The sequence below is a fragment of the Durio zibethinus genome, chromosome 24 (assembly GCF_047325235.1).
Source record: "Durio zibethinus cultivar Kanyao isolate XHJ-2024 chromosome 24, ASM4732523v1, whole genome shotgun sequence".
NCBI lineage: Eukaryota > Viridiplantae > Streptophyta > Magnoliopsida > Malvales > Malvaceae > Durio > Durio zibethinus.
In genome coordinates, this window is record NC_143185.1 from 17,483,995 (window position 1) to 17,509,359 (window position 25,365).

A 25,365-nucleotide genomic window follows, 5' to 3' on the forward strand; every position below is an offset into this window, starting at 1 on the left:
AAAAACATATGAAAAACATTACGAATATTGTTTCCGAGCTCACCATTTGGTTCTTCAATTTGTATGCTTTCTTTTGATTTCCGATTTGCTACGATTACTGGCACAAAGTTGTAATATACCATTCGAAACAAATATCTACAGCCAAATGCAAAACCCACACTAGAAATACCAAGGCAAAAGCGCCAAAGTAACTAACCATGGCATTGTCGCCCTCAATTATCTCTTTCACCAATCTTTTCCCCTATGGTTTGTCACAACAATTCTGAGAATTCTACTCTTGCTTTAGCAATTGTAATTGCAGCTTTGAGACTTTTGAATCTCAAGCAATCTCACCCACCGCCGATAACCAAACAACAGCAACGAATCTTTCATAAGGGCATTTGATATACGTATGTTCCTTCTTCTCAGCCAAGCCTGCTATACCTTCCTTTCTGCTTCCCTTGCATGCGTTTGAGAAATGTATCACCAGTTGCTTGGCCCACTTTCTTTGACATGTAAAAATGGGCAAACAAGAGAGTTCATTCGTGTTCCATAATCGACTTGGAAAAGAATTAAAGTATGTACTTTTTTTTTTTCATTTTTATCTCACATTTTCTATACTTTGCTCATATAGATATTGAACCCTGATCATATTATTTGATAAAATTAAAAAATATATAAATATAAAAGCAAATGAGACTAATGGGTTTTTTGGTTGAACAAAGAAAAATTAAAAATTCTAACTCTTTTCAATAAAGAAATATATATGCACATACTATTGAATTTAATATCCAATATTCAAGTGCAACGGAAGAAATTTTAAAATGTAAAGATGGCCAAATTTCATCATTTATATCCAGTTATCATTAATTAATTAATTAATGATAAGCCAAAATGTTAAAATAAAATACAATTTTTTATATTCTAAAATACAAGATATCTAAATTCGAAACTTAATTCTGTTAGTTCACACAATCACTTTTAAAAATTTATATGTTGTAATTTTAAATTTTAAATTTTAATACATATAATCTTTTTCATTATTTCATACTACAATTTCTTTTGTAAAAAAAAAAAATTGAAGTCTCATGTTCCTTGAACATAATTATAAAATAAAAAAAAATCCATATTAGTATTATAACAATGAGAAAATTTTGAGTACCAGAATTTAACACGTTACAACGTAGATATGTTTTGAATTACTAGGATTGGGCCGCCTGGGAACTTGGCCTGAGGAAATCCGAAATTCCATTTTTTTCTTGCTTTATGGATCATGGCTGCCATGCAATGCAAGCAAAGATTAGCAAATAAAATAAAAATAGGATCCCAACCTAAAGTTATGAATTAAGCAGCTGCCTCTTCTTGAAACCTATCCACCATTTCATAAACAGCAGCTGCAATTTCATTCACCGTAGTAAGCTCACAATTATCTTCAACCTGTCCCAAAAAAGACAAACAAAAAAAATCATAAATCCCATACTAATTATAAATAAAATTTCATAAAAAATATTGAAATGTTGTAGAAACTAATAATTACCTTAACACTGAAAGAATGAAGGACGATATTTTCAACAGATGTGACATTGAGGTGAAGAACGAAAAGGCCTAGAGAGTGAAGCCCGGAAACCATTTTTAAGAGCTGTTTTGGGTGTCTTTTGGACAGTATTTTGAGGTTTGCTTGGCTCTCCATCATTGTTACTTCAACATCAGCAACAGCGGATGATCGTTTCTCAGCCATTGATTTGCCGGCGGCCGCAGCGCAGCTAAGGTGGGTACCGGTTGAGCCAGTTGAGTACTGAGGAAAGAAAAAGAAATCGGAGAAGAGTGAAGAAAGGGAGGAGTTATCTGATCTTTCTTCCAATCGTTTCCGTGCTTCCAATGATTGAAGGAGATGCTCTAACTCCTTTACAAAATTAATTGCTCCCCCTATGATTGATGCTTGATCCCCCTATGAAAAATATGAGACTGTCAAATCAGTAAATTTTCTTTTCAAACTTGATAAGTTCAAAAGGAATACGTGAAAAAGAAAGAAAAAAATACCCTTTGAACGTAAGAGGTAGGCATCATAGACCTAAGTACAGCAAGATAATCATTCATTTGCCGCCTTCTATTTCTTTCAACAGCAATATGAGTCATCCTCTGATTCTCTATTTCTTCTCTGTTCTTGACACTTTTGGTTCGCCTTCTCTTCCGCCTAAAAGATGAGGCGTCTAGTGGAGACTCCACCGGAGGGAGTCCACCGGTGACAAAGACATTATCTTGGGAGGAAGACTTGGAGTTCCATTCCTTTAAGGGTTGGTGCACCACTGCACTGAAACCAAAGCCTCTACTTTTAGTAGGAGTTTCTTCAGTACTACAGTAAGCTTTTTCTTCTTGTTGTTGAAAAGCAGTGTCATAGCTGAAGGTTCCACTTTCTCCTCCAAAGCTATGGAAGTCTCTGCAGCCATAACTAAAAGGGTCTTGCTGAAACACCACAGCTTCTAATGCCATGATATCTCTTAATTTCTCTCGTTCACAGTTCTGAGAGCTAGCTTTCTTGACAAACAAAGTGTATGGATTAGCCTATTAGAATTAGAACTATGCTCTGAACAAAGAACTTTGAAACATTAATCACAAATTTGGGCTCTTTTCCTATAAGATGAGAAGTCTTCCTACCTTTCCTTTATAAAGTGTTTTAATCTAATAATATTCATATATGTGTGTGTATATATATATATATATATATATATATATATATATATATACATATATATATATATTTGTAGACACCAGGTTGCACAGGAGAGCTTAGGTAAATTTCACCATAAGTCACCCAACTTATATCTAAATCCCATTTGGATAATTAAATTTTATTTTGTATCATTCATATCACTCAAATTTGTTAAATATATCAAAATTGATCATCCTAACAGATTCCATCCAAAATTTGACAAAAAAATAAAATGGCAGCCATATCATCTGCTACAGCATCTAACTAAACCCATAAAATTTCATAAAAGACGATTAAATTTTCATCCAATTTTCAAATAGCTTACTGAAATTTAATTTTTCATTATAAGATCACTAAAATTTGTTAAGTATATCAAATTTGGTCATTCTAATAAATTTAAAGAAAAGCAAATATTTATTAAAAGTCTGTCTTTTCTAGGTTTACTTTTTTTTTTTCTTTTAATTTTTTGTAAAGTATGAGAGAATTTTTGATTACACAAAAAATATGAATGTTATTTGGTTAAGTTTAATATTGAGATTTTATATAGTTTTTATTTTGGATTAGATTTATTAAAATTACTAAATTTGATATACTAAATAAATTTAGTAACAAATTAAAGTTCATCTTTTATTTGGTTAGGATTAGGCGAAAGTTTAATGATTTTTTAATGAAATTATAATGATTTAATTAAATAATGTGACGACATGTGATTGATGACATGATAATCTTGTTATTTTTCTGTCAAAATTTAGATGAACTCTGTTAGAATGATCAATTTTAATATGCTTAATAAATTTTAGTGATTTAGGTGAAATAAATTAAAATTGAATGATTCAAATGAAATATGGGTATAAGTTGAATGACATAATAAAATTTATCTGAAAGTTTGTGAAGGGTAAAGAGAGAGAAACAGAGACAAAGGCAGAGAAAAAGATAGAGATAGAGAAAGAGAAAGATAGGTTCTCTTCTTATTTTAAAAATATTAAAAGAATATTTGTTTGATTAGTTGAAAAAGAGAAATAAAAATACAGAGGTATTATGGATGTTCCATCACGTGGCAGTAATGATAATGCAGAGGAGTTTGTTCTCTCTCGAGTATGTTGCCTTGGTTTGATTTGGTCAGATGATAATGACAATTTAGACAGGGAAATCCCTGGAGCAGGGGAAAGACAGAAGTCAGAAGGAGGGGAGAATCCATGTCCATGACCATCTGACTACACAAACAAAATGTTAAGGAGGCGGTGTCTGCAATAATGTACGATAAAGACCACATTAACTTACTTCCTTGCCCTAAACAACATTTCTGTTTTCATTAATTACTTTTAAAAGCCCCCACATTTGAGATGAACCATTCCTAGATGAACACACAAACCCCAAACTACAAGTGACGAACGTGGCTAGCCTGGGCGTCGACTGGGGCAATCTCTCAATATTTAATTCATATATATTCTTTGTCGGAACAATTGCAAAAAAGTGAGTCAGTGTTGGCTGAGTTTTCAAAAGGACAAAAAAAAAAATAATAATAATAATAAACACAGCAGATATCAAGAGAGAAAGAATGAAATGAAATAATTAAAGAAAGATTGCTTTGGTCATCACATTCCGACAATAATGCTATTATGGCTACGTCATGCTGTTTGCCCCATTGTTCTAAAGCTAAAAAATCGCAGATAGATCGATCAAGCTGGCAAGCAACTCCGTCTTATCACCATGGTGATTGATTGAGTGGAACTGAAAAAGAGCTTTTGTGATTAGAAATTTATTAGTTTTACCTGTTACTTTAGTTCTAACAAATGAACCAAAAATTGCATATGTTAATGGTTGAAGCTGATAATAATAGGAAGCTATAGTTGAAGTGTCATTTAAATGTCTTTTCAGCATACAGATGGCGATAGTTGCAGTTTTTTGAAAAGGAAAAATCCAAGAAAGGAGGTTTGCAGACTTTGCCTTTGTAGGAAAATGAAAACCTGAACCTGAGCCAGTCCAAGGCGAACACTCCCCCCCCCCCCCCCCCCCCCCCCCCGCCCCCAAGCCCCATGCACGTTTCGTCTGCCCCACTTCCCTCCCTCTCCATCTCTCTTTCGCGAATGAGGACAATGAATGCCCAATTCAATGCACCTTCGTGGGGGGTTTTGGTTCTGGGGTTGTTTCTAGGGCACAAAATTCAAGAAACCAAAACAAGAGCCACCAAGCTAGATATTAATGTTCTTGAAGCAATTGATGCAGCTACAATTGATTTGTGTGGGGGATCATATGCCGAATTGATGGGACGGAACATTGTTTTTTCTTTTTATTTTCTCCTTATATCCACATCAGAAAGATAGTATTTTCACTATAAATGCTCTGGTGAATGTCGTTTTATTATGCCTAAGCAGTTCTAAAAAAAATTGCTCGTCATTTTCATCTCTTTTCATGTCATATGTTCTATGCAACATTTTGGTTCCCTCAAAAAATTATAAGTAAAACTATGGGCGTGGTGAATCCATTATTTGATGTAAGAGTGTCAGTTAGAATATATATACACCCTGGAGACTGGCCGGACCCATATTTTGATGAGGTTTGTCGTCATGTTGCCATTAATTAGATTCTTGCCAGGACAGCTTGCCGACTTCTTGATTAATTAGCTTAATTATTAATTAATTAATGTTATTGGATTTGCTTTTTTAATATTTTTCATTCTTATCTGAATGTTGGATACTTTGCATCTAAAGAAATCTCCACGTTTTATTAGCTAGTGATTGTCAAATGTTTTGGACTGAATACTCCTTGTGACACAACAGCAATAATTGATTTTAGATCATATATATCCTCTTTAATAGTTCAAGTAATGATTATTCATATCTTTTTATATAATCAATTCATTAATTTTTTTTTTTGTACAAAGAGAGATCCAGGATAGTAGAAGAAGAATTGCAATTCATTAATTTGAATTATTCGAAAATTGTTTATAATAATTCAAATTATCATGAAAAAACACGTGTCAAAGGTGACTTGAATCCTTGCATGCTCATATCTCATAAGCCAATGTGCTACTCTTAATTGTGCCCTTAACCAAGTGTTAGTGTCACGGGTTGAGACTAATGTCACGGACTTAAGAAAGAGTCTTGAATCTCACATCGAATATAATAGGAAGGTCACTAGGGTATATAAGGGTTCACACTACCTTCACCTTGTGAGGCGTTTTTTATAGGATAAAACTGTGAGGTTAAGGGGGCTAGAGCGGACAATACCTCACAAGAGTGTGAACCGTGGTGGTCAGGTTGATTCGGGACGTCGGAAGGGTGAATGCCCGGGTCTCGGAGTCGCGCGGGTTCAAAGCTTGAGTCTCGACCCGTGACAAGTGGTATCAGAGCCAGTCCTAAACCGTTCGATCCACGTCGAGCGCTTCGAGGGAGGTAGGCAGGGTGGCCGACCTCCGTGACGAGGGCGTCACGAGGTTGGGTGCCGTAGAATGTCACGGACCTAAGAGGGAGTCCTGAATCCCACATCGAACATAATAGGAGGGTCACTGGGGTATATAAGGGTTCACACCACTTCTGCCTTGTGAGACGTCTTTTGTAGGATAAAACTGTAAGGCTAAGGAGGCCAGAGCAGACAATACCTCACAAGGGTGTGAACCGTGGCGGTCAAGTTGATTCGGGACGCCGGAAGGGTGAATGCCCGGGTCCCGAAGCCGTACGGATTCGGAGCTTGAGTCTCGACCCGTGACAAGATAATGTCACGGACCTAAGGAAGAGTCCTGAATCTCACATCGAACATAATAGGAGGGTCACTGCGGTATATAAAGGTTCACATCACCTCCGCCTTGTGAGACGCCTTTTGTAGGATAAAATCGTGAGGCCAGGAGGGTCAGAGCGGATAATACCTCACAAGGGTGTGAACCGTGGTAGGAAGGCTGATCTGGGACGCCGGAAGGGTGAATGCTCAGGTCCCAGAGTCACGCGGGTTCGGAGCTTGAGTTTCGTCCCGTGACAAGTGGTATCAGAGCCAACCCTAAACCGTTCGATCCACGCCAAGCACCTCGAGGGAGGTAGGCAGGGTAGCCGGCCTCCGTGACGAAGGCGTCACGAGATTGGGTGCGGGAGAATGTCACGGACCTAAAAAAGAGTCATGAATCCCACATCGAACATAATAGGAAGGTCACTGGGGTATATAAGGGTTCACACCACCTCCGTCTTGTGAGGCACCTTTTGTAGGACAAAATCGTGAGGTCAGGGAGGACCAGAGCGGACAATACCTCACAAGGGTGTGAACCGTGGTAGGAAGGCTGATCTGGAACGTCGGAAGGGTGAATGCCCAAGTTTCGGAGCCGCACGGGTTCGGAGCTTAAGTCTCGACCCGTGACAAGTGATATCAAAGCCAACCCTAAACCATTCGATCCACGCCAAGCACCTCGATGGAGGTAGACAGGGTGGCCAGCCTCCATGATGAGGGTGTCACGAGGTTGGGTGAAGGAGAATGTCACGAACTTAAGGAAGAGTCCTAAATCCCACATCGAACATAATAGGAGGGTCCTTGGGATATAAATGGGTTCACACCATCTCCGTCTTGTGAAGCGCCTTTTGTAGGACAAAACCGTGAGGCCAAAGGGGGCCAGAGCGGACAATACCTCACAAGGGTGTGAACCGTGACGATCAGGTTGATTCGAGACGTCGAAAGGGTGAATGTCCGAGTCCCGAAATCGCACGAATTTAAAGCTTAACTCTCGACCCGTGACACTAGATAGTTGCCAATCTTATGGCCAACAAGCCAATCAAATAGCGAATCAAAATTTGATTTAGTGATAAAGAGAAAGTCTTAAAATTTTAAGATTTTAAATTCAAATTTAATTATACGTGGATTTGATTGTTTAATTATATTTTAATTTATTAATTAATTATTTAATAATTATAATATAATAATTTATTATTCAATTAATTATATAAATATAATATTTAATTATAATATATGACTATAATTGTAATATAAAAAACTAATCCAAGTATAGATAAGGCTACAAATAGCCTTGAAAAATAAAAGAAAAAAACTTTAATTTTTTCGAAAGTGAAAATACTTCATGCTTTACTTGATAGGATGCAAAGAGATAAAAGATAAAAAAAAATTATTAATTCAATTATTAAGCAATAAAGTAGAAAAGAGATTATAAATCTTAATAATTGGACTAATAATTTTTTTTTCATATTTCCTACTAAACAAAACGTTAAGATTAGTCCATTCAGTTTTCACTAGTCTTAGCTGTCCACTTTGGATAAGCAAATAATTCTCTTTCAGTATCTCTTCTATATGTTCAACACTATTAAAAATAATTTTCACATAAAAGCGTGAAAATCATTAAAATTTATAATCTCAAAGCCTTTATATTATTTTTCATTTTTTTTTTATAAAAATTATATTGTTTAACCTTTATAGTAGTTAGTTGCTGGGTAATTCCAATATTATGGCCCTTTAGTGGCCTAAGCCCAGACCTTTCAGTATCAAAATTAGCCACTCCTGGGTTTAGATTTTCGGCTAATGGTCACACCTGGAACAAGCTGGGCTGACTAACATTCATTATTATGTTGTTGCAGGTATGCAAAACATTCTGCCTTGCTAATCGAGCTATTAAATGAACCCCTCTGCAGCGGAAGTTCCATTGGATACATTAGTTTCGATTTACAAACAAGGTTATGAAGTTGTGCGGAAACAATCTCCATCAGCTATGTGATAATTTGCCAAAGAATTGGCAATGCAGATCCACTGGAACTTTATCAGGCTGACATAGGCTTCCCTAACATAATGGTGGATTTGCATTACTACAATAAGCTTTGAATGGAGATTGGAGCAAATGGCCCACTTGTTTTTATTGGCAAGTGAAGTTCTATTTTCTATCCCAACAAAACAGTGTTCTACTTAGAGGATTATGTTTTAGATTAAGTGAACTTCTAATCTTGCTGTTAATCAAAGATGTTTCATAGTTGTTGAACTTTTACATTTTCAAATTATGTTACTCTGTATACTAACTTTTAGATATACACAATCTACTTCTGATGCAATTCTTACATTTCTATTTGGATTATGTTTCAGGTGAGTGGGTAAATGAGTGGAATGTTACAAGTGGGTCTCGACCAGATTATCAAGACTCTGGAAGGGCACAGTATTTATGATGCAGCTTCCTTTGGTTGGGCTTTTATTGGACACTCAAAAATGATAGAAAGCATTGGGATTTTTAATGGAACATTAGAAACAATTATCTCCAATTAAGTAATATTCTAAACCCATCTTCATTTTGTTTCCAAACATTGATGTTTAGTTGTTTAGGGCGCTGAAGTCCTATTACAGTCAACTCTCTGTTTTATTTCTCTGTTCTGAACTGCATGTGACTTTTATTCATGCAGGTAAGTCACAGAACAAGAAAATTTTCAACAGCATAATATGGTTTTTACTTGCATTGGTATGGTTCCATCTGTGTCAAATATTGAGACCAATGGAGTTGCTTGAGACCCAGAGATCAAGAGGAAGATCAAGTGCTGCTTTTTCTTTTCTTTTTTCCCCCATTTTTGGCACATTTGCAAGCCCAATAAAAATTGTTAGGTCAAGAGAAAATCCATAAAAAAATGTGGCCAATCCGGTCATTCCGATTTTGGCTTCTATTTCTATAAGCATTCTTCCCATATCATCTCAATCTGATATCTAGCCATTTTTTCTAAACCATGATGTATAGTCTCTTGACAACTTGACCAACTGTAAAATAGCCTATGAAAAGCACAACCAATAGCCCGAAATATAAGAGTGGCAAGTCAGTGAAAACCCGAAGCAATCTCCATAATGAAGGGAATTTTCTCTGTCCTGATCAAGTGGTAAATCAGGGTCTGCATGACAAGCCCTTCAATATAATAGCAGAACGGAAGAAAGTTGCACTTAACTGGCTATCAGAACTGTAATAAAACCAAACAAACAAAGAGTGGACACATCAGACAGTGCAGACAGGACCTTTCCATAATTGCCATTATCTTCTTTTTTTTTTGGGTATTATTTTCATATAATATTTTAAATTATCAAGTTTAAGCTCAAATGAATTTGCATTTAGGCTAAAAAATTTAGGCACTTGTAAGAAAGGCTTTTGTTTTGTGGTCAGGAGCACACCAAGGCCAAAGCTTGCTTTTTTGGTGCAATCTAACAGGAAAAAAAAACTGAAAAACAATCCTCAACCAGGTGCATAAGTTATGATTTTGATAGCCATTTGCAAATATTAATACGACATTAACAAACACTTAGCATTAATAAGACATTAACCGTAAACCAACTCTAAAACCAATTTTTCCCCTTTAATGCCTCCATATATCCCGCATTAAACCCTAAAACACACACTAAAAAGAGCTAAAACAAATAGTAAAGTTAAGCCCAACAATTAAGCCCTCTCGCCCCTAATCCTACGAGCCAACTGGATATCCTTAGGCATGATAGTAACCCTCTTAGCGTGAATTGCGCACAGATTGGTATCTTCAAAAAGACCAACCAAGTAAGCTTCAGCCGCCTCCTGAAGAGCCGCCACGGCACTACTTTGGAACCTCAGATCAGTTTTGAAGTCCTGGGCAATTTCTCTTACCAGCCTTTGGAATGGGAGTTTCCTGATCAGGAGTTCGGTGCTCTTTTGGTACTTCCGGATTTCACGCAAAGCAACGGTTCCTGGTCTGAACCTGTGTGGCTTCTTGACTCCGCCAGTGGCTGGAGCTGATTTTCGAGCGGCTTTTGTGGCTAATTGCTTCCTTGGTGCCTTGCCTCCCGTGGATTTCCTGGCGGTTTGCTTCGTACGAGCCATTTGGGTAGTGAAAAATGAAACCGGGTTTTATTGATTTCTTCTTTGTTTCTTGAGAAGGTAAGAAGATTTTCGACACAGAAACGTGAGGCAGTTGGGGGGTTTTTTATAGAGAAGTTCAGGTGAAAGATCTGAAATTTTCAAGTGGAGGGAGGATATTTCCTTTGTTTTTCTTTTTTGATCGTACGGTGGAGAAAGTGTGTGACTAAGATTGCGATCCGAGTGAAATGGAGGTGACCAATAGGATTTGTTCGTTAAGGCGCTAAATATCTTTACTTTCACGCCCTTTTTACGAAATTTTGGATGGTTTTGGATGTTCGAAAATTTTGAAAACAGTTTTTTGCCGTATTTCGTCTTGTGTGTGGAAAAAGGTTGTCGTTTTGAAAATTTTGAAGCCCAAGCCCTAATAAAAAATGTGTGGTTTGTGCTTTCTTTGAAGACTAAAGTGATTTCTCATAGATGATGCCACTCGTGTAAAACAAAATTTGACGTGATTGTTCAAAATGATCTCAAATCCAAAGACTTGCAAAATAAAAATTATTGGTGTCATACTCTGATCTGACTGTTTTTGTGAATGTAAAAAAGAAAGATGGTTTGTGTTCTTTATCTTTACATCCCAACGTATAAGTCAATAAATATCATGTTGATAAAAAGTAAGAAAGAGAAAAAAAAAAATGAATGGGATCAACTTGTCTTCGTAGTAGATGAGTTTTTATATTAATAAGTAAGCTAAAAAAGATCATAAGGGATAATTAGGATAAGATTGAATTGAAGTAGCATTGATTATATTAGATCGATTTAACAAATGATAAAGATATCTTTGGTTATCTACTGAAGGCTTTGAGAGGAGTAAAGATCATTATATCATTTTAACCATCAATTGCCTCTAATACTCTGTCCCTTCATCAGGCGATCTAAGTATCAAATCATCAAATTTATTACTAATGTCCTCAGTGTGAAACAAATTGGTTGCATGGTTCGTCGAAGGGTGACGTTGTATAAGGAGGTAAATTTTGGACAATGATTAGCTTTGAACCATGATCTGACTTGACGATTATTCGATCTCATGTGTGTGTTTTAGATTAAGTGCATAATCAGTTTAAAAGGTTATCGAGATGATAATTGTCCGAGGTAACTCGAGATTAATGTTGGAATTCATCTAGCCTTAATGAGATTTTTTTTTTAATTTGGATTTGAGCCTTTATTTTGGACCTTAGAGGTGAATTGAGCTCTCATTTTAAATGATATTTTGGACCTTAGATGATAATTGTTCAATTTAAATGGTCTGACTTAAGGTTCATCCAGTTAAGCCGGTTTGATAGCATTAAATGAAAGAAAAGTGGTTTAAGTAATAAAATTTAAAGTAGAAAGACAAAAAGACATCTTCTCGCTCATGTTCCAACACGTGATGCGAAATATGTCATCCATATGGGCTATAAGGGTCTGTATAAAGGGCTAGTAGGGCTTCAATTTTTCACCTTTTACTTTCTTTGCTCTCTATTTTACTTAAAATAATTTATTTCAATAGCTTTCTAGTCTTTAAAGTTTTTTCTATACCTATTTCGATATGTATTTCTAATCATATCCCCTAGTATGAGTTTTACAGAGGCTGAGAGTTATAAGGTAGAGCTAAGGGGAGGTTAGCGGGGGCAACAGGATGATGACCTGATCCTTTCTATTATTAGAGGCCGTAACTATACAAAGAGGGTTTATTGGTTCAACTCGATGTCCAAGGAAGGGCAGTGATGAAATGAAGAGAATGCTCGGGCAAAAGATGAATGAGTTTTAAATACAGGAAAAGCTATGTACTTAGATCAACTTCGAACTTCAACATTGACTTACATTTTTCATCTCTCAATCGATTTATCTTTTATGATCGACCTTTTTTCCTCTTTGGTTGTTTCCTCTTCTAGGATTTAATCTTCTCCACCTCCTGCCACTTCTACTTTCCCTCTTCAATCAATTTTTTTGGACATCTCATTATCTCTTTAGAGGTTTCCATCTCATCCTTCTTTCTTTTAAGATTGAACTGTATCATCCACTACTCTTTATTAAGATCCATCTTTCACCCAAAAGTTAGATTTTTTTTACGAGTGAGGTTCTGAGAAGGAACAAGAGAAAAAGAGCACTTTGGCCAGAGAAAGTGACAACAAGGGGGAGAGTCTTATGGTGCAGGACAAACTCATCAAGGTCCCTATATATACTTCGTGTGACCTCAATGTGATTCTCAAATATGTGATAAATGAGTTAAAGTGTAGGACAAATTCAAAAGACTGTCTTAACATGTGCTCGACACATCACATTCGTGCTTTGGGTACCATTTTCTTTTTTTCAAGAAAGAGGTACATTATAATAATGTAAACTCTTCAAACTGGGTCACTGATAGACTAGAACCATATCGGCTCTACATATATTGGGATTCGTTCGTGGTCAGTTTGAGATTTTCACTTCATTCTTTATTCATTTTAATTTTTAATTCTTACAATTTGACTATTACTCAGTTCACCCCAAAATTTATTCGATACATAGTTGCTTTTATTATTCTTTGTAATATTCTTTTTTCTCTTCCTCTATTCAGGGAGCTCTTCTCTCTTAAAAAATATCATAATGATAGCAAGTGATCTTATATCATAGCTCGATCAAATAAAAGACTTATCATCAATTACCCGAGCTTAATAAAGAATTAGAAGTTGCTCTTCCTATGCATTAAGAAATAAAAGGTAAATAAAGGTAGTGAGCTTGAGGTTAAGGCCTAAAAAATAATAAGTACACCCAGCTCTTTTGTGGATGTATCGGTGACCTTTTCTATCCTTAATTTGTTAGATCGGGATAAGATTTTAGATTTTACATATAGGGGGAGCTCATCATCGATGCTCATAGGTTAACCTCCTCATAAGTAATAAACAAAATATAGTAATGAGATAGGTTTAAGGTAATCTCGTAGGCTTTTATTTTAAGTTGATTTTAATCTAACTATTAACTCAAATTTACAAAAATGGCCAGTAGCAATGACTTTGATGTCTCAGCGTACCAACACTCCCTAAAGCCTAAAAAGGGTCAAAAGAAGATCTAGCTTGGGGCCCTGTCTCATAGGGAGATAAGGTGGTAGCACCTCTATGCCCTATTCTCCCTTAGGTCAAAAGTCAAAAGCTAGGGTAAGTCAGGACCAGTCTTTCACATTGACGCCAACACCACCCATTTCAACCAAAAGATCATAAGTAGAGATTTTTTCCTTTACTTTTGAGAACCGCGAAGCTAAAGTGCTAAGGTCTAGCTAAAAAAGAATATTCGCTGGGTTGGAGTATGCTTCAATAGATGACCTCATCTCCAACCTTGATGTAGCTAGAAAGTTCTACAAGATTGTAATTTCTTCTCTTGGTGAGTATCTCCTAACCTCAACTCAATTTCTTATTATTATTTTTGTTTTTATTTTCTAAGTCTAAGGTCTTTTCGTGTAATCTAAAAAAAGTTCCCACCTCAACTTATGAAGAATAGTATCCAGGCCTTTCATCATGCTTATCTTGCCATAAGGCATGTACTAAAGGTTAAGAAGGATATGGTTGCCCTCACCAAGAAGTATAAGAAGAGCTCAGAAGCATTGGGCAATGTCAAGTCAAGCCTTAGTGTGTCCCATAATAAGAAGGTTGAACTAAGAAAAAAGTTAGATGAGCTGATAACGAAGCTAGAAACCATCTTAATTGACAAGGCCTTAGCCAAATCTATCAAGGAATAGGTTGAGCTAAAGCTTAATGATGCTCATGCCAAAATCACAAGGCTGAGGTTCGAGTTGGAGGCTTGAGACAAAAGAGAAAAAGAGTTGAAAGTGAAAGCTATGAAAGAGTACAAGGCCTCTAATGACTATCTCTAGATAAAGGTAAAATTTTCAAGAAAAAATGTACTTAGTGCCTTCTAGCTAGCCAAGGATGAGGTATAATTCAAATTCTCTTCTTTAAAACTCGATCTTTCTGATATTGACATCAATAATATCAGATCGAGAACTTATCTAAATCAGCTCGAGAAAGATAAAGAATAAGAAGATGATGATGAAAATAAGGTACTAAAAGATGAGCTAGAGTTCACCTTAAGGATTGAAGAGAAAGTTATGAAGGTCATCGAAGGTGAAATCATCCCTCTTACTCTTGCTGATAAGAGTGCTCCCCTTATCACTGTTGGTGCTGACGAATAAATTATATAATTTTTTATGTTTGACTTTGTAAAATTTTTTTGTGTAAAACCAACATAATGACCTCTCATACTTTACCCAATGTATGTTGTTATAATGAAATAGTAGGAAAAATTTTCTCAAGTTTTAACTTAGATTTACCGTCATTTCTTTCTTATTTACATAAGTTTAAGAATATAACCGATCTAAAGATGAATAATTAGACTAAAGACATGCATAATTGTTTAAATTAGATGAACATAATTACAAGTTCTAGGTTAGATTTCTTCAAATCATTTAAACACAAGCTTATCGAAGATAATTTAATGTATTCACATATAAATTAATACAAATGTGAGCTCGATTTAAACTGATCTACTAGTAATAGACTTAATTTTCATCTCACATCCTTGGGATGGCAGTGTCATTCATAAAATAATGTAAGTGTGAGCTTGGTTTATATCAAGCTACTGATAATAAATCTTTAAGTTATTTACATTTCACGTCTTTGGAAAGAAGTTGTCATTTAGATCATATAATTTATAGGTCATATCGTGAATGACTTCTTTGACAATATATGGTCTTTTTCATGTCAAGGCCAATTTGCCGCCTCAGTCATCTACCATTGAAGCTTTAATTTTTCTAAGTATTAGGTCACTTTTTTTATGTGTTTACAATAGACCCTATCATTATAATAGTTGGCTACCTTTTGTTGGTAGCTGCAATCCGTGTTAGGGCTATGTCTCTATGTTTTTCAATGAGGTCAAGGTCAGCCCTAAGTGTCTTTGTATTTTTTTTCTTCTGACGTTAATTCAACTCTTAAACTTGGCAGACCAATCTCAATCGGCACTACAACCTCTGTTTTAAATGCCAAGTGAAAGGGGTTTCACTAGTAGGCACCTTTATGATCATCCTCAAGGCCTACAAAACTCCCAATAGCTTGTTGACCCATTTTTTTTTTCATATCGAGTTTTTTTTTCAGAGATTCTAATATTGTTTTATTTTACAGCTTTCGCCTACTTGTTGGACTGAGAGTGGGGAACTAACGTGAACTTAAGGTCGATGTAAAAATTTAAGCACCATTCCCTGAATCTTGGATTTTTGAATTATTTGCCATTGTCCGTTATTATAAACTGAGGTAATTCAAATCTATAGACTATGTTTTGTCACACAAATTTCTCAACTTGTGTTCCATAGTGGTGGCTAAGGCTTTAGGTTTCAACCATTTTATGAAATAATCTGCTGCCACTAAGGCAAATTTCCTTTAACCCTTGGTTAAGGTGAATGGTTTGAGGATATCCATTCCCCACTGTATAAATGGTCATGGGCTGATGATAGAAGTGAGCTCAGTTAAGAGGAGATGTTGCATGTAGCAAATCTCTGACACTTGTCATATCTTTTCACTAGTTCGATCATATCCCTCCAATGGTAGGCCAATAATAGCCCATTCTTCAGCACTGTATAAGCCAAAAGACGATGTCTGAAGTGATTTTCACACATTCTTTCATGGATTTCTTATATGATGTACTCTGCCTCTTTTTCATCAACACATCTTAAATATGTTAGGGTAAAAGATCTTTTGTATAATTTTTTTTCAATCATTGTATACTAAGAGACCTTTCTCATTAATGCCCTAGCTTGGACTTTTTTATCGGGTAACACTTTCGTAGTCAAATATGCTTTAATTAGCATAATCTAGGTTTTTTCTCTGTGACTTATCCTACGAACCTATCCTCGATGCTTTTATACGCTAGTTCTTCTGCTTGAACTCAGTCCAAACTTCTCATTGCTACTTCTAAAGACAACTTAGATAAGGAGTCTATTATTAAAATTTTTGACCTCGTATTTTTTTTACCTCAGCTTTCTTGAAGCAAACTACCAAGGCTAGGGATTTGTTAAGATACTTTCAAATTTTATCTTCTCAAGCTTTGAACTTTCCATTTATCTAACCAACCACTAGTTGAGAATCACTATAAATAGTTATGTGTTGAACATTCAGCTCGGTTGCCAACCTTAGGTCAACTATTAATGCATCATATTCCATTTCATTGTTAGATGCCCTGAACTTGAATTTCAAAGCGTATAAGTACTGTAGCTTTTTCGAACTATTTAAAATGAGATCGACTCCTATGTCCTAGCTTGTAGCTAATCAGTCAACATAAAGCTTCCAATTATCCTTATCCAAGGTTTTTTCTTTTTTTTTAAACTGTCTTTTTGGTTGTACTGAAGTACATTTTACGATGAAGTCTACTAGTACCTATGATGTTAATACTAATCTGGTTAAAATATGTAGATCGAATTCACTAAGCTCTACTATCCATTTGATTAGCTTTTTAACATTTTAAGCTTCTGTAAAACTTGTCATAGTGGCTGATTGATCAAAACATGGATTGTATGGGCTTGAAAGTATGACCTGAGTTTCTTAGCCGAGGTGATAATGGCATTGCCCAATTTTTCTATGCCATTGTAGTTAATTCCAAGCTTTGTCAATACTTTGCTTACAAAATAGATTGATAGTTGTTTTCTTTTTTCTTCTTGAACTAACACTGAGCTAATAGCCTGATCTGTGCTGGCTAAGTATAAGTATAGTATTTTACTGGCCCTCAGTTTAGATAGGACAAGCAAAGAGGATAAGAACTCTTTAAGTTCATCAAAAGTTTTTTGGCATTGAGGAGTCCACCTGAAGTCAAAGACATTCCTAAGAATTTTACAAAATGGTAGACATCATTCTGCTAATCTGGATATGAATCGATTGAGTGTGACTATTCTACCGATTAACCTCTGTATTTCTTTTATTAAAGACTGTGCATTCATTCCTAGGATTGCTTGAAATTTTTTAAGGTTCACTTTTATTCTCTTTTAGTTGATCATGTAACTGAAGAACTTGCCTAATGTAAACCCAAAAACGTATTTGCTTGTGTTAAATATCATATTATACTTTCTCAAAGTGTTAAATATTTTTCTGAGGTCTTTCAGATGCTTAGTCAAACTTTTACTCTTGACTATCATGTCATCTACAATTACCTCTATATTACGATCAATCTGATTTTTAAATACCTTGTTTACCAATATTTGATAAGTTACCCTTGCATTTTTTAATCTGAAAAACAATGATCTTACAACAATAAAGGTCTTTCTCAGTAATAAAGGTCATTTTATCCTCATTCTCTTTTAATATTTTAATTTGATTATAGCTAGAATAAGCATCCATGAAGCTGAAGAGGCCATACTTGGCATTATCATTTACTAGTCGATCTATATTAGGGAGGAAAACTCTGTCTTTAAGGCAAGCTTTATTTAGGTTAGTAAAGTTTATACACATTCTCTATTTTTTGCTATGTTTTTTTACCATGATCACATTGACTATCCACTTAGAGTATTATACCACATTGATAAAGTCAACTCGTAATAATTTGTCAACTTTTTCCTCAATAGCCTATTATCTTTAGAGGGTAAAAGTTCATTTTTTTTTGCTAAATTGGTTTTACCTTAGGATTAGTGTATAGTCTATGGACCATCACTTCATAATCATTTCTAGGCATGTTAAATGGTGTCTAAGCAAACATGTCAGTATCATCTTTTATGAGTTTAATCAATTGGTTTTTGTGTTAGAGCTTGGCTCTGATCTGCATGTGTTTTTAAAAAATGTTATTCCAGAAAGTCATAAGGTCTTCAGTCGACTTGAGTCAATTTGCATCCAAGTCTGATCTTTAATCAATTATCTTTTTTTGTTCAATTAAGTCCAGATCATTTTCTTTGAAAATAGATCCCGACATAATGATTAGTATATTGAAGAACTTGTTGAACATATTAGTAAAAGTGAAGTATATGTTTCATTTCATGCTATGTTTTGATCGACGAATTAGCTCAATCCAAGTAACATCAAATTGTTCATACCGACTTAAAAGCTTGATCGTTTCTAATGTTGTTTCAAAAAATTCAAGAAATAGAAAAAAAAATTAAAGTTTTTCAGAGCTCAAGAGCTTAGAATGGCTTAAGAGTGCATTTTTCCAGTTCAATCTTACGTTTTTTACTTTTGTTAGTAATTTTTTGCTTCTTATCAATTTTCTATATTGGTTTTTCTTTGTTTCCAATCTTGGTATCATTTGAATTGCTTATTTGCTTCCCAATCTTATCCTTCATTATTGTGATGTAACATTGCTGTGTCATTGATTGGTCTTTTCGAACTTCTCTAACCCTTTCAAGTGTTGAAAATTTTACTTTCAAAAGTGAAGCTGAGCTTATAAGCCCTATAATAGACTGGTTAAGTTAGTCTAATATCATGTTATAGGTAGATGAGACATCCATTACCTTGAATTCTATGATCGAGGTAATTGTCTTTAGTTCAGTCCTTAAAAATATTGAAAGCTTAATAATTCCTCTTATGAGCACCTATTCATTCCTAAATCTCACTAATGTGATGGTAGATCGACTTTAACTGATCTTTGCCAATCTTTATTTTCTTTAAACAATCATAATACAAGACATCGGTTGAACTTTCATTATCAAATATGATTCTTTTTGCCACATAGTTATACACCAAGGCTATGATCACTATGGAATCATTGTGTGGGTGTTGGATTCGTTTTAAATTTTTTAAGTTAAATGAGATCGGCTCATCTCTACAGTCTTTTTCTTTTTTAGCTGAGGTGCCTATTGCCATTACCATGTCTGGGTTAAATTTTTTGTTGTCAAGGTGGAGCTACCTCTTGTAATCACGTTAATCATCTTGGCGATTAACCTACTATTGTTAGCTCGACCTTTTATTTGATTCAGCTCTTCTCTTCGAGCATCTCTTTTTCCCTGTTTTATTTTTCTCTCTCTACCCTGAATAGTTGCCGTATGGTCTTGTATGTAGTCCATTCTAAGTTGGTATTGTCTTTTCTATCCCGTAAATTTCTTCAGCTGACCTCGTCTTATCAGTGCTTCAATCTTATTTTTTAGGTTAACACAATCTTTGGTATTATGGCCAATGTCCCTGTGAAAGGCATATTTTTTGTCGAATCCTTCATTTTTCTTTGCCTCAATGGCTTAGACCATCTAAAGTAGGGATTTTTTTCAATTTGCATCAGAATCCTCTCATAAGAGGTATTCAGTACAGTGTAGCTTTTTTTCACTGGGACTTCTAGCCCTATGTTGTCTTCCTTTTGAGGGACGATTGTAAAATTCTTACCTTTTTTTTTTTACTGAGGATAGGGGATGAACCTCTCTCACCTCAATTAGTTTTCATTAGAGCTTTATCATTAATGTATTTCTTTGTTATTAGCAGAACATCGACCAGAGTTTTGGACAGTTCTAGTGACAATGTTAGCTTTTACGATAGAGTTTTGGCTAGAGTCCACTTGTCAGGGCGACAATAGCGGCCATTTGTTCCAAGTCTTTAACTTGTAGGGCTTTCACGTTAAAACACATGATATAGCTTTTCAAAGTTTTATTCCGCCCTTAATGAATTGACATCAAGGTTAGGGTCATAAACTCTTCAGCTACTCACAAATCTAGATAGGAATGAGTGGCTAAACTCTTTGAATATAGTGATTGACCTCAGTTCTAGATTGTTATTCCAAAGTGAAGCTGCATCTTTTAACATAGTGACTAGACCTTTGCATATTAGAGTCTTATCTGCCCCTTACATTATCATGTTAGTTCTATAAAGTTTCAATTATCAAAGCTGTCAGAAGTACTGTCATATGTCTCCAAGGTTGGCATTTTAAATCCTTTAAAAGGCACTTTAAAAGGCATGACTCTGTCAATTTCTTTAATAAAAGGTGAGATCTCTAGGAACTTGAGCTCACCCTTAAATACTATTGCTTTTTTTTTAGCTTTTTTTTCATTACTTGTATCTGTGCTTTCAAATTTTTGTTCGATTGAAATTTATAATCTGTTTGTTTGGATTTTTGGGTTGTAGCATGTGTGAAATTGTGGTTGGGGTGACGATAAGTTAGGTTTGTGTGTTCTTCTTCTTTGGAGGTCAAAAAGGCCTCTGTCTTTTCATAGCTTGGTTATCTGATAGCAACTTCTCTACCATATATGATTAAGTCATACACTTTTGAAACTTGTGGTGGGGTTATAGTTTATAGCATCTGCTTGAGAGCTTGTATTTGTTTTGTTAAGGTTTGAAATTGCTTTATGCTTGATCCCACCCGTGGTTGAGCTAGGCGAACAGAATACTGGCTAAGGTGAGTTTTTGTTCCAACTGGGGTAGCTGTTTATCCATTCTCTTGGGTTCTTTTTCTTGGTGGTATTGTTTTGTGCTTGGCTAAATGAGATGTCCTTTACCTGGCACACCAAATGTTAATGCGGAGTTTCGACCTCAGAGTATTTTTGTGAATGCAAAAAAAAAAAAAAAAAAGGTTAAAGGCAAAGGCAGGGGGTATTCCTTACCTTTGCATTCGACACGCAAGTTAGTTAAGATTAGGTCAAAAAGAAAGTAAAAATAAGAAAGAGAAAAGTGAATGAGATCAATCTATCTTCATGATGTCTGAGTCTTCATATTTATAAGTAAGTTGAAGAGGACAATAAGAGGACAGTTAGGATAATACCGAGCTGAGGTGGCACTGACTATATCAAGTCAAATTGACACAAATGATAAAAATATTTCTAAATTATTTGTCGAAAGCTTTGAGAGGGAAAAAAGCCACTATACTCTTTTGATTATCAAATGCCCTATAACATAAATAATTAGGTGGTGTCAAAGTTTGAATTTTGGGACATATTTTAACAATTGAATCAATATAAGAGAGATTAAATAATCGAAGATGGAAAAATAAAAGTTAGCATATCAAGCTCATAATCCATAAAGTAATTTACGGACATATCAAATCCAAATCGTAGATATTAATGGTAAATGGTAGATTAGATAAATAAATTCATCACATGTTTTTTATGATAAAAATTGGAAAGTTAGTAAGATTTTTATTATTTAAATTCTAATTAATACATATAATGAAAATTGAGATAAAATCCAAATTTATCATATATTTGAGCAGTACAATTTTGATGTTTTTTATATGATTCAAAAATTAATAAAAAATTAATAGTAAAAAAATATTTCCTAGTTTACTAAGCCTTCGTTTGGAATGTATCGCACCTTCGTTTGACACTTCATTATTATATAATAAATTAATTAATAAATGTATTATAAAATAAATTAATAAATATTTTTTAATTATTTATTAGCAAAACTATTATTTGATTTTAAAAAATTAATAATTTTTTAATAATTTATTAATTTTATAAATATCAAGTAATTTAATATTTTAATTACATACAATTTGTAATCAATGTACTTAATAATTATTTTCTCTTTTCAATAAAATTTAATTCACCGTTACCATTACTTATACATCTAAATATATATTTTACTATTGATTTTAATTTTATCATTATAGTAATTAATTTTACCTCTATCATTATTTTTAATCTTATCGAAATCAATTTTACCATCCATTCAAATGGATCATAATTCGATGGCATAATTCTTGGCAGCCAATATACTCTTGAATTTAACTTTTTGATAATTTCTTAATCAAATTAAAATAAAATATTAAAATTACACCTATTTGAAGATGAATGATAAATTTTAAAATTATTCTTAGTAAAATGATAAATTTGAATGTTTTTTCCTAAAAAAAATAGTATATAAAATAATTTGATAATTAAAAATTAAAACATATAGAAAATCATCATCTTTCTTAACAATAATAGTTTCAAATCTTTCTCCTAGCAATCCCCCAATTACGCATTAAGGCTTGCAAAAGAGTAGATGTAAAATTTGTTTCACAATATATGATTTGAAATATTTTAGTTATAAATCGAGAATTTAATTTAATTAATTTATATAATTATTTTTAAAAAATTTCATCCAATAAATTTAATGTTTAAATTCTAATATTTGTAATTATTTTTTTATTTTTAAATTGCAATCACTTATATATATAAACATATTAACTATGCCTCTGGCAATTACCTTTGTCATTCCCATGGAAACCTCAGCAACGCCATTAACCCAAAATAAATCCATATACAAAATGAAAAAACCTTATATCTTTTGACTGTCTCGAGTGCTACGTCTTTTGGAGCTACTTCCTAATAATGTCTCTTCAAATAGCAAACGGGCATTGCAATTTGCATTTTTCCTAAAAAAAAAAAAAATTAGATCAAAATCAAACAATATATATTTTTTAATAAAGTTTGTCGACATTTCAGCAACCAAACGATTACAACAAACTTTATCTTTAACTCTTTTTTCCTTTTCTATTAAAGATTTATTGGAATTCAATGTGAGATTAATTTTGATAAAATTAAATGAGATTAAATATTATAATAATAAAATTAAAATTAATGATAAAAACATATATTTAAATGTAAATATAATAATAATGATAAGATTAAGTATGATAATTAATTATTTCATAAAAACAATTGCTTATTATAGTTGAAAAATATTCTATTTTTACATTAAAAGAATCAATTAGCAAGACAATGGACTACTCTAAGATCCAATGAACCATTGAATCTTTCTCCTTTCAATCAGAAACCGAAAAGAATTTAAAGTCAACTACACTATGAGATACTCTATATTCAAATGCACCTCATAACATAATTAATCATAAATGCCTAACTTCTATCTCATTGAAGGTACTTTAATTCAAATTAGCCCTTATTAGATAAATCATTAAAGAAAAAAAAGCTCTATTTGTTTCGCGAAAATGATTTATAAAAAATATTTCTACATTGATATTTATTTGATAAAAAATTAATTAAGCAACGAAAAATAATTTATTAATTCATAGAAAAAATGATTGTTTTTTAAATTATCCTTTTTTTTTTTCAAAGAGAAAGATAATTTCAAAAAAAATAAATGTTTATAGATAAAATTATTTATTAAAATTGTAAGCATAATTATACTTAATTTAGATTTTGAATATGAATTTTTAAACAAAACTTAATTTAACCTGACTCAAATGTTATTATATTAATAAAATATTTTTTTTAATTTTATTTAAAAAATAAAATATTAAGATTCTTCTAGAAAATTAACCATAAGCTAACCTGGGTTTTAGCTGTATTTTCCTCAAGGATCAAAACAATAATTAACTCATCCACGTGTTTAAAATTTAGCCATTGTTGTTAAATGACGTCAGCATCCACTATATATTTTATTTTCCCTCCTAACAGCGACCGCTGATTCTTATCCTTCTCCCACTATCCTCCTTATATTTTTCGTCCAAACCCAAAATATCAGTTAAAAAGTGTTTTAGCTTCATTCTCCAAATCTCGATTCCCCTGGTCCTGATGTCAAATTGCAGCCGTTGGTTTTTCTTGTGCATAGTAACCGTCGTCGTAGTGTCGGCGCAGCCAGCAGCTCCACCCAGGAGGGTCTCGTACGGGCTTGACTCTCACTTCGACCCGTCGATGGTGATCATCGTTATGGTCCTCGTCTGCGCTTTCTTCTTCGTTGGTTTCCTATCCATTTGCATCCGCCGTTGCAACGAATCCAATGGCATCGCCACCGCAGCTTCCTCCGTTAAAAGGTCCCGGCCGAAAGGTCTTGATCAGACGGTGATCGAGAATTTCCCGGTCTTTATATATTCTTATGTGAAAGACCTTACAACGGGGAAAGGAGCGCTAGAATGCGTGCTTTGTTTGAGCGAGTTCGAAGACGATGAACCGTTGAGTTTGCTACCGAAATGCAGTCACGAATTTCATCCTGATTGTATTGACGCTTGGTTGGCTTACCACGTGACCTGTCCCGTTTGTCGAGCTAAACTCACTCCCGATTCCGATGCCAAACCAGTACAGTCGAACTCAAATATCACGGAGCCGAACTCGAAGGACAGCAATGAGCCAACTCCTCCAACAACGCAACGAGTCGAAGAACTAAATGAGTTCGTCATTCAAGTAGACGAAGAAACCTGATCGAGAGCAGGGAAAATAACGGGGAAGTTTCCACTTTTTCACTCGACAGGTCACTCACTGATTCAACCGCGACAGAACGTGGAAAGGCTTACGTTAAGATTGCCAGAGGAAATCAGGAAGCAAAGCGGGAAGTTGAAGCTGACGAGAAGTTACGACGTCGTGTTGGGAAGGGAAAGTAGTCCGAGGAAAGGTAGAGGAAGGAAGTAGTTGAGGGAAGTTACACAGAGCAGTGTGTGTTTTTAAGTGCTCCGCCGTTTGAGTCGAAGACTGGTTCCGACGAGTCTCAAAAAGGTGGCGCTGGAGGCATAGATGGAGGAGATGGGAAGAATTCGAGGAGAGGGTTAACGTCTGTTAAAGGGAAGTTAAATTATCTTAAGCTTGATTTGCATTCAATCGTACTTGATTTTGATTCAATCGTCCCGCTACTGGGCACCGTTTTTGATGAAAATTTGATGCTTAGAGTTCACTTAGATTGTTGGTGAAATCAGTGTACGATTGAAAATAAGATTAATTACTGAGACGATGAAATTAAATATTTTAGTGAGATGATATGAGTTTGGATATAAAAATAATAAGGATAATGAAATTAATTATAATGAGAAGAGAAAATGATTATTAAAAATAATAGAGTAAAAGTTATATTAAAAAATTAAATTATTTAATATTAATAAAATTAATAATTTATTAAAATTTATTAAATTAGTTTTAAATAAAGTAATAGTTTTGTTAATAAAAATTAAAAGCAAAAATAGTGTTAAAATTAATAAAATAATTATTAAATTAAATTAATAAACGTATTTT

General features: G+C 34.1%; 2 protein-coding genes and 1 pseudogene across 4 annotated transcripts; 1 reads left to right on the plus strand and 2 right to left on the minus strand.

Moving 5' to 3' along the window:
- Window positions 1-33: 33 nt before the first annotated feature.
- On the minus strand, window positions 34-2,678 carry LOC111316988 (transcription factor bHLH94-like). 3 transcript variants are annotated; one of them, XM_089753359.1, is made up of 4 exons: window positions 2,020-2,678; window positions 1,517-1,927; window positions 1,311-1,416; window positions 34-485 (listed from the first exon to the last, which is right to left on the minus strand). In XM_089753359.1, the coding sequence occupies exons 1-3, from the start codon at window positions 2,467-2,469 to the stop codon at window positions 1,324-1,326; spliced, it is 954 nt and encodes a 317-aa protein (XP_089609485.1). In that variant the 5' UTR covers window positions 2,470-2,678; the 3' UTR covers window positions 34-485; window positions 1,311-1,323. The 3 variants fall into 3 exon arrangements, 2 of the variants coding, with proteins under 2 accessions (XP_089609485.1, XP_022775004.2); XR_016333055.1 differs by having other exon boundaries at window positions 36-485; window positions 1,142-1,416; XM_022919269.2 differs by lacking the exon at window positions 34-485 and having other exon boundaries at window positions 1,008-1,416.
- Window positions 2,679-9,881: 7,203 nt separating this feature from the next.
- Window positions 9,882-10,617, minus strand: LOC111316992 (histone H3.2). The gene has a single exon (XM_022919272.2). It carries the CDS (start codon window positions 10,485-10,487, stop codon window positions 10,077-10,079), a length of 411 nt encoding a protein of 136 aa, XP_022775007.1. The 5' UTR covers window positions 10,488-10,617; the 3' UTR covers window positions 9,882-10,076.
- Window positions 10,618-23,865: 13,248 nt separating this feature from the next.
- On the plus strand, window positions 23,866-25,108 carry LOC111316135 (E3 ubiquitin-protein ligase ATL6-like; annotated as a pseudogene).
- The last annotated feature ends 257 nt before the right edge of the window (window positions 25,109-25,365 follow it).

What these genes read in the sequence shown, in the direction of transcription:
- LOC111316988 (XM_089753359.1), bottom strand. Translation starts at nt 2,469, where the DNA reads ATGGCATTAGAAGCTGTGGTGTTTCAGCAAGACCCTTTTAGTTATGGC. An exon ending in CTACCTCTTACGTTCAAAGG is followed by an intron (nt 1,928 to 2,019) that starts GTATTTTTTTCT and finishes TATTTTTCATAG; the next exon opens with GGGGATCAAGCATCAATCAT. An exon ending in TTCATTCTTTCAGTGTTAAG is followed by an intron (nt 1,417 to 1,516) that starts GTAATTATTAGT and finishes TTTTTGGGACAG; the next exon opens with GTTGAAGATAATTGTGAGCT.
- LOC111316992 (XM_022919272.2), bottom strand. Translation starts at nt 10,487, where the DNA reads ATGGCTCGTACGAAGCAAACCGCCAGGAAATCCACGGGAGGCAAGGCA.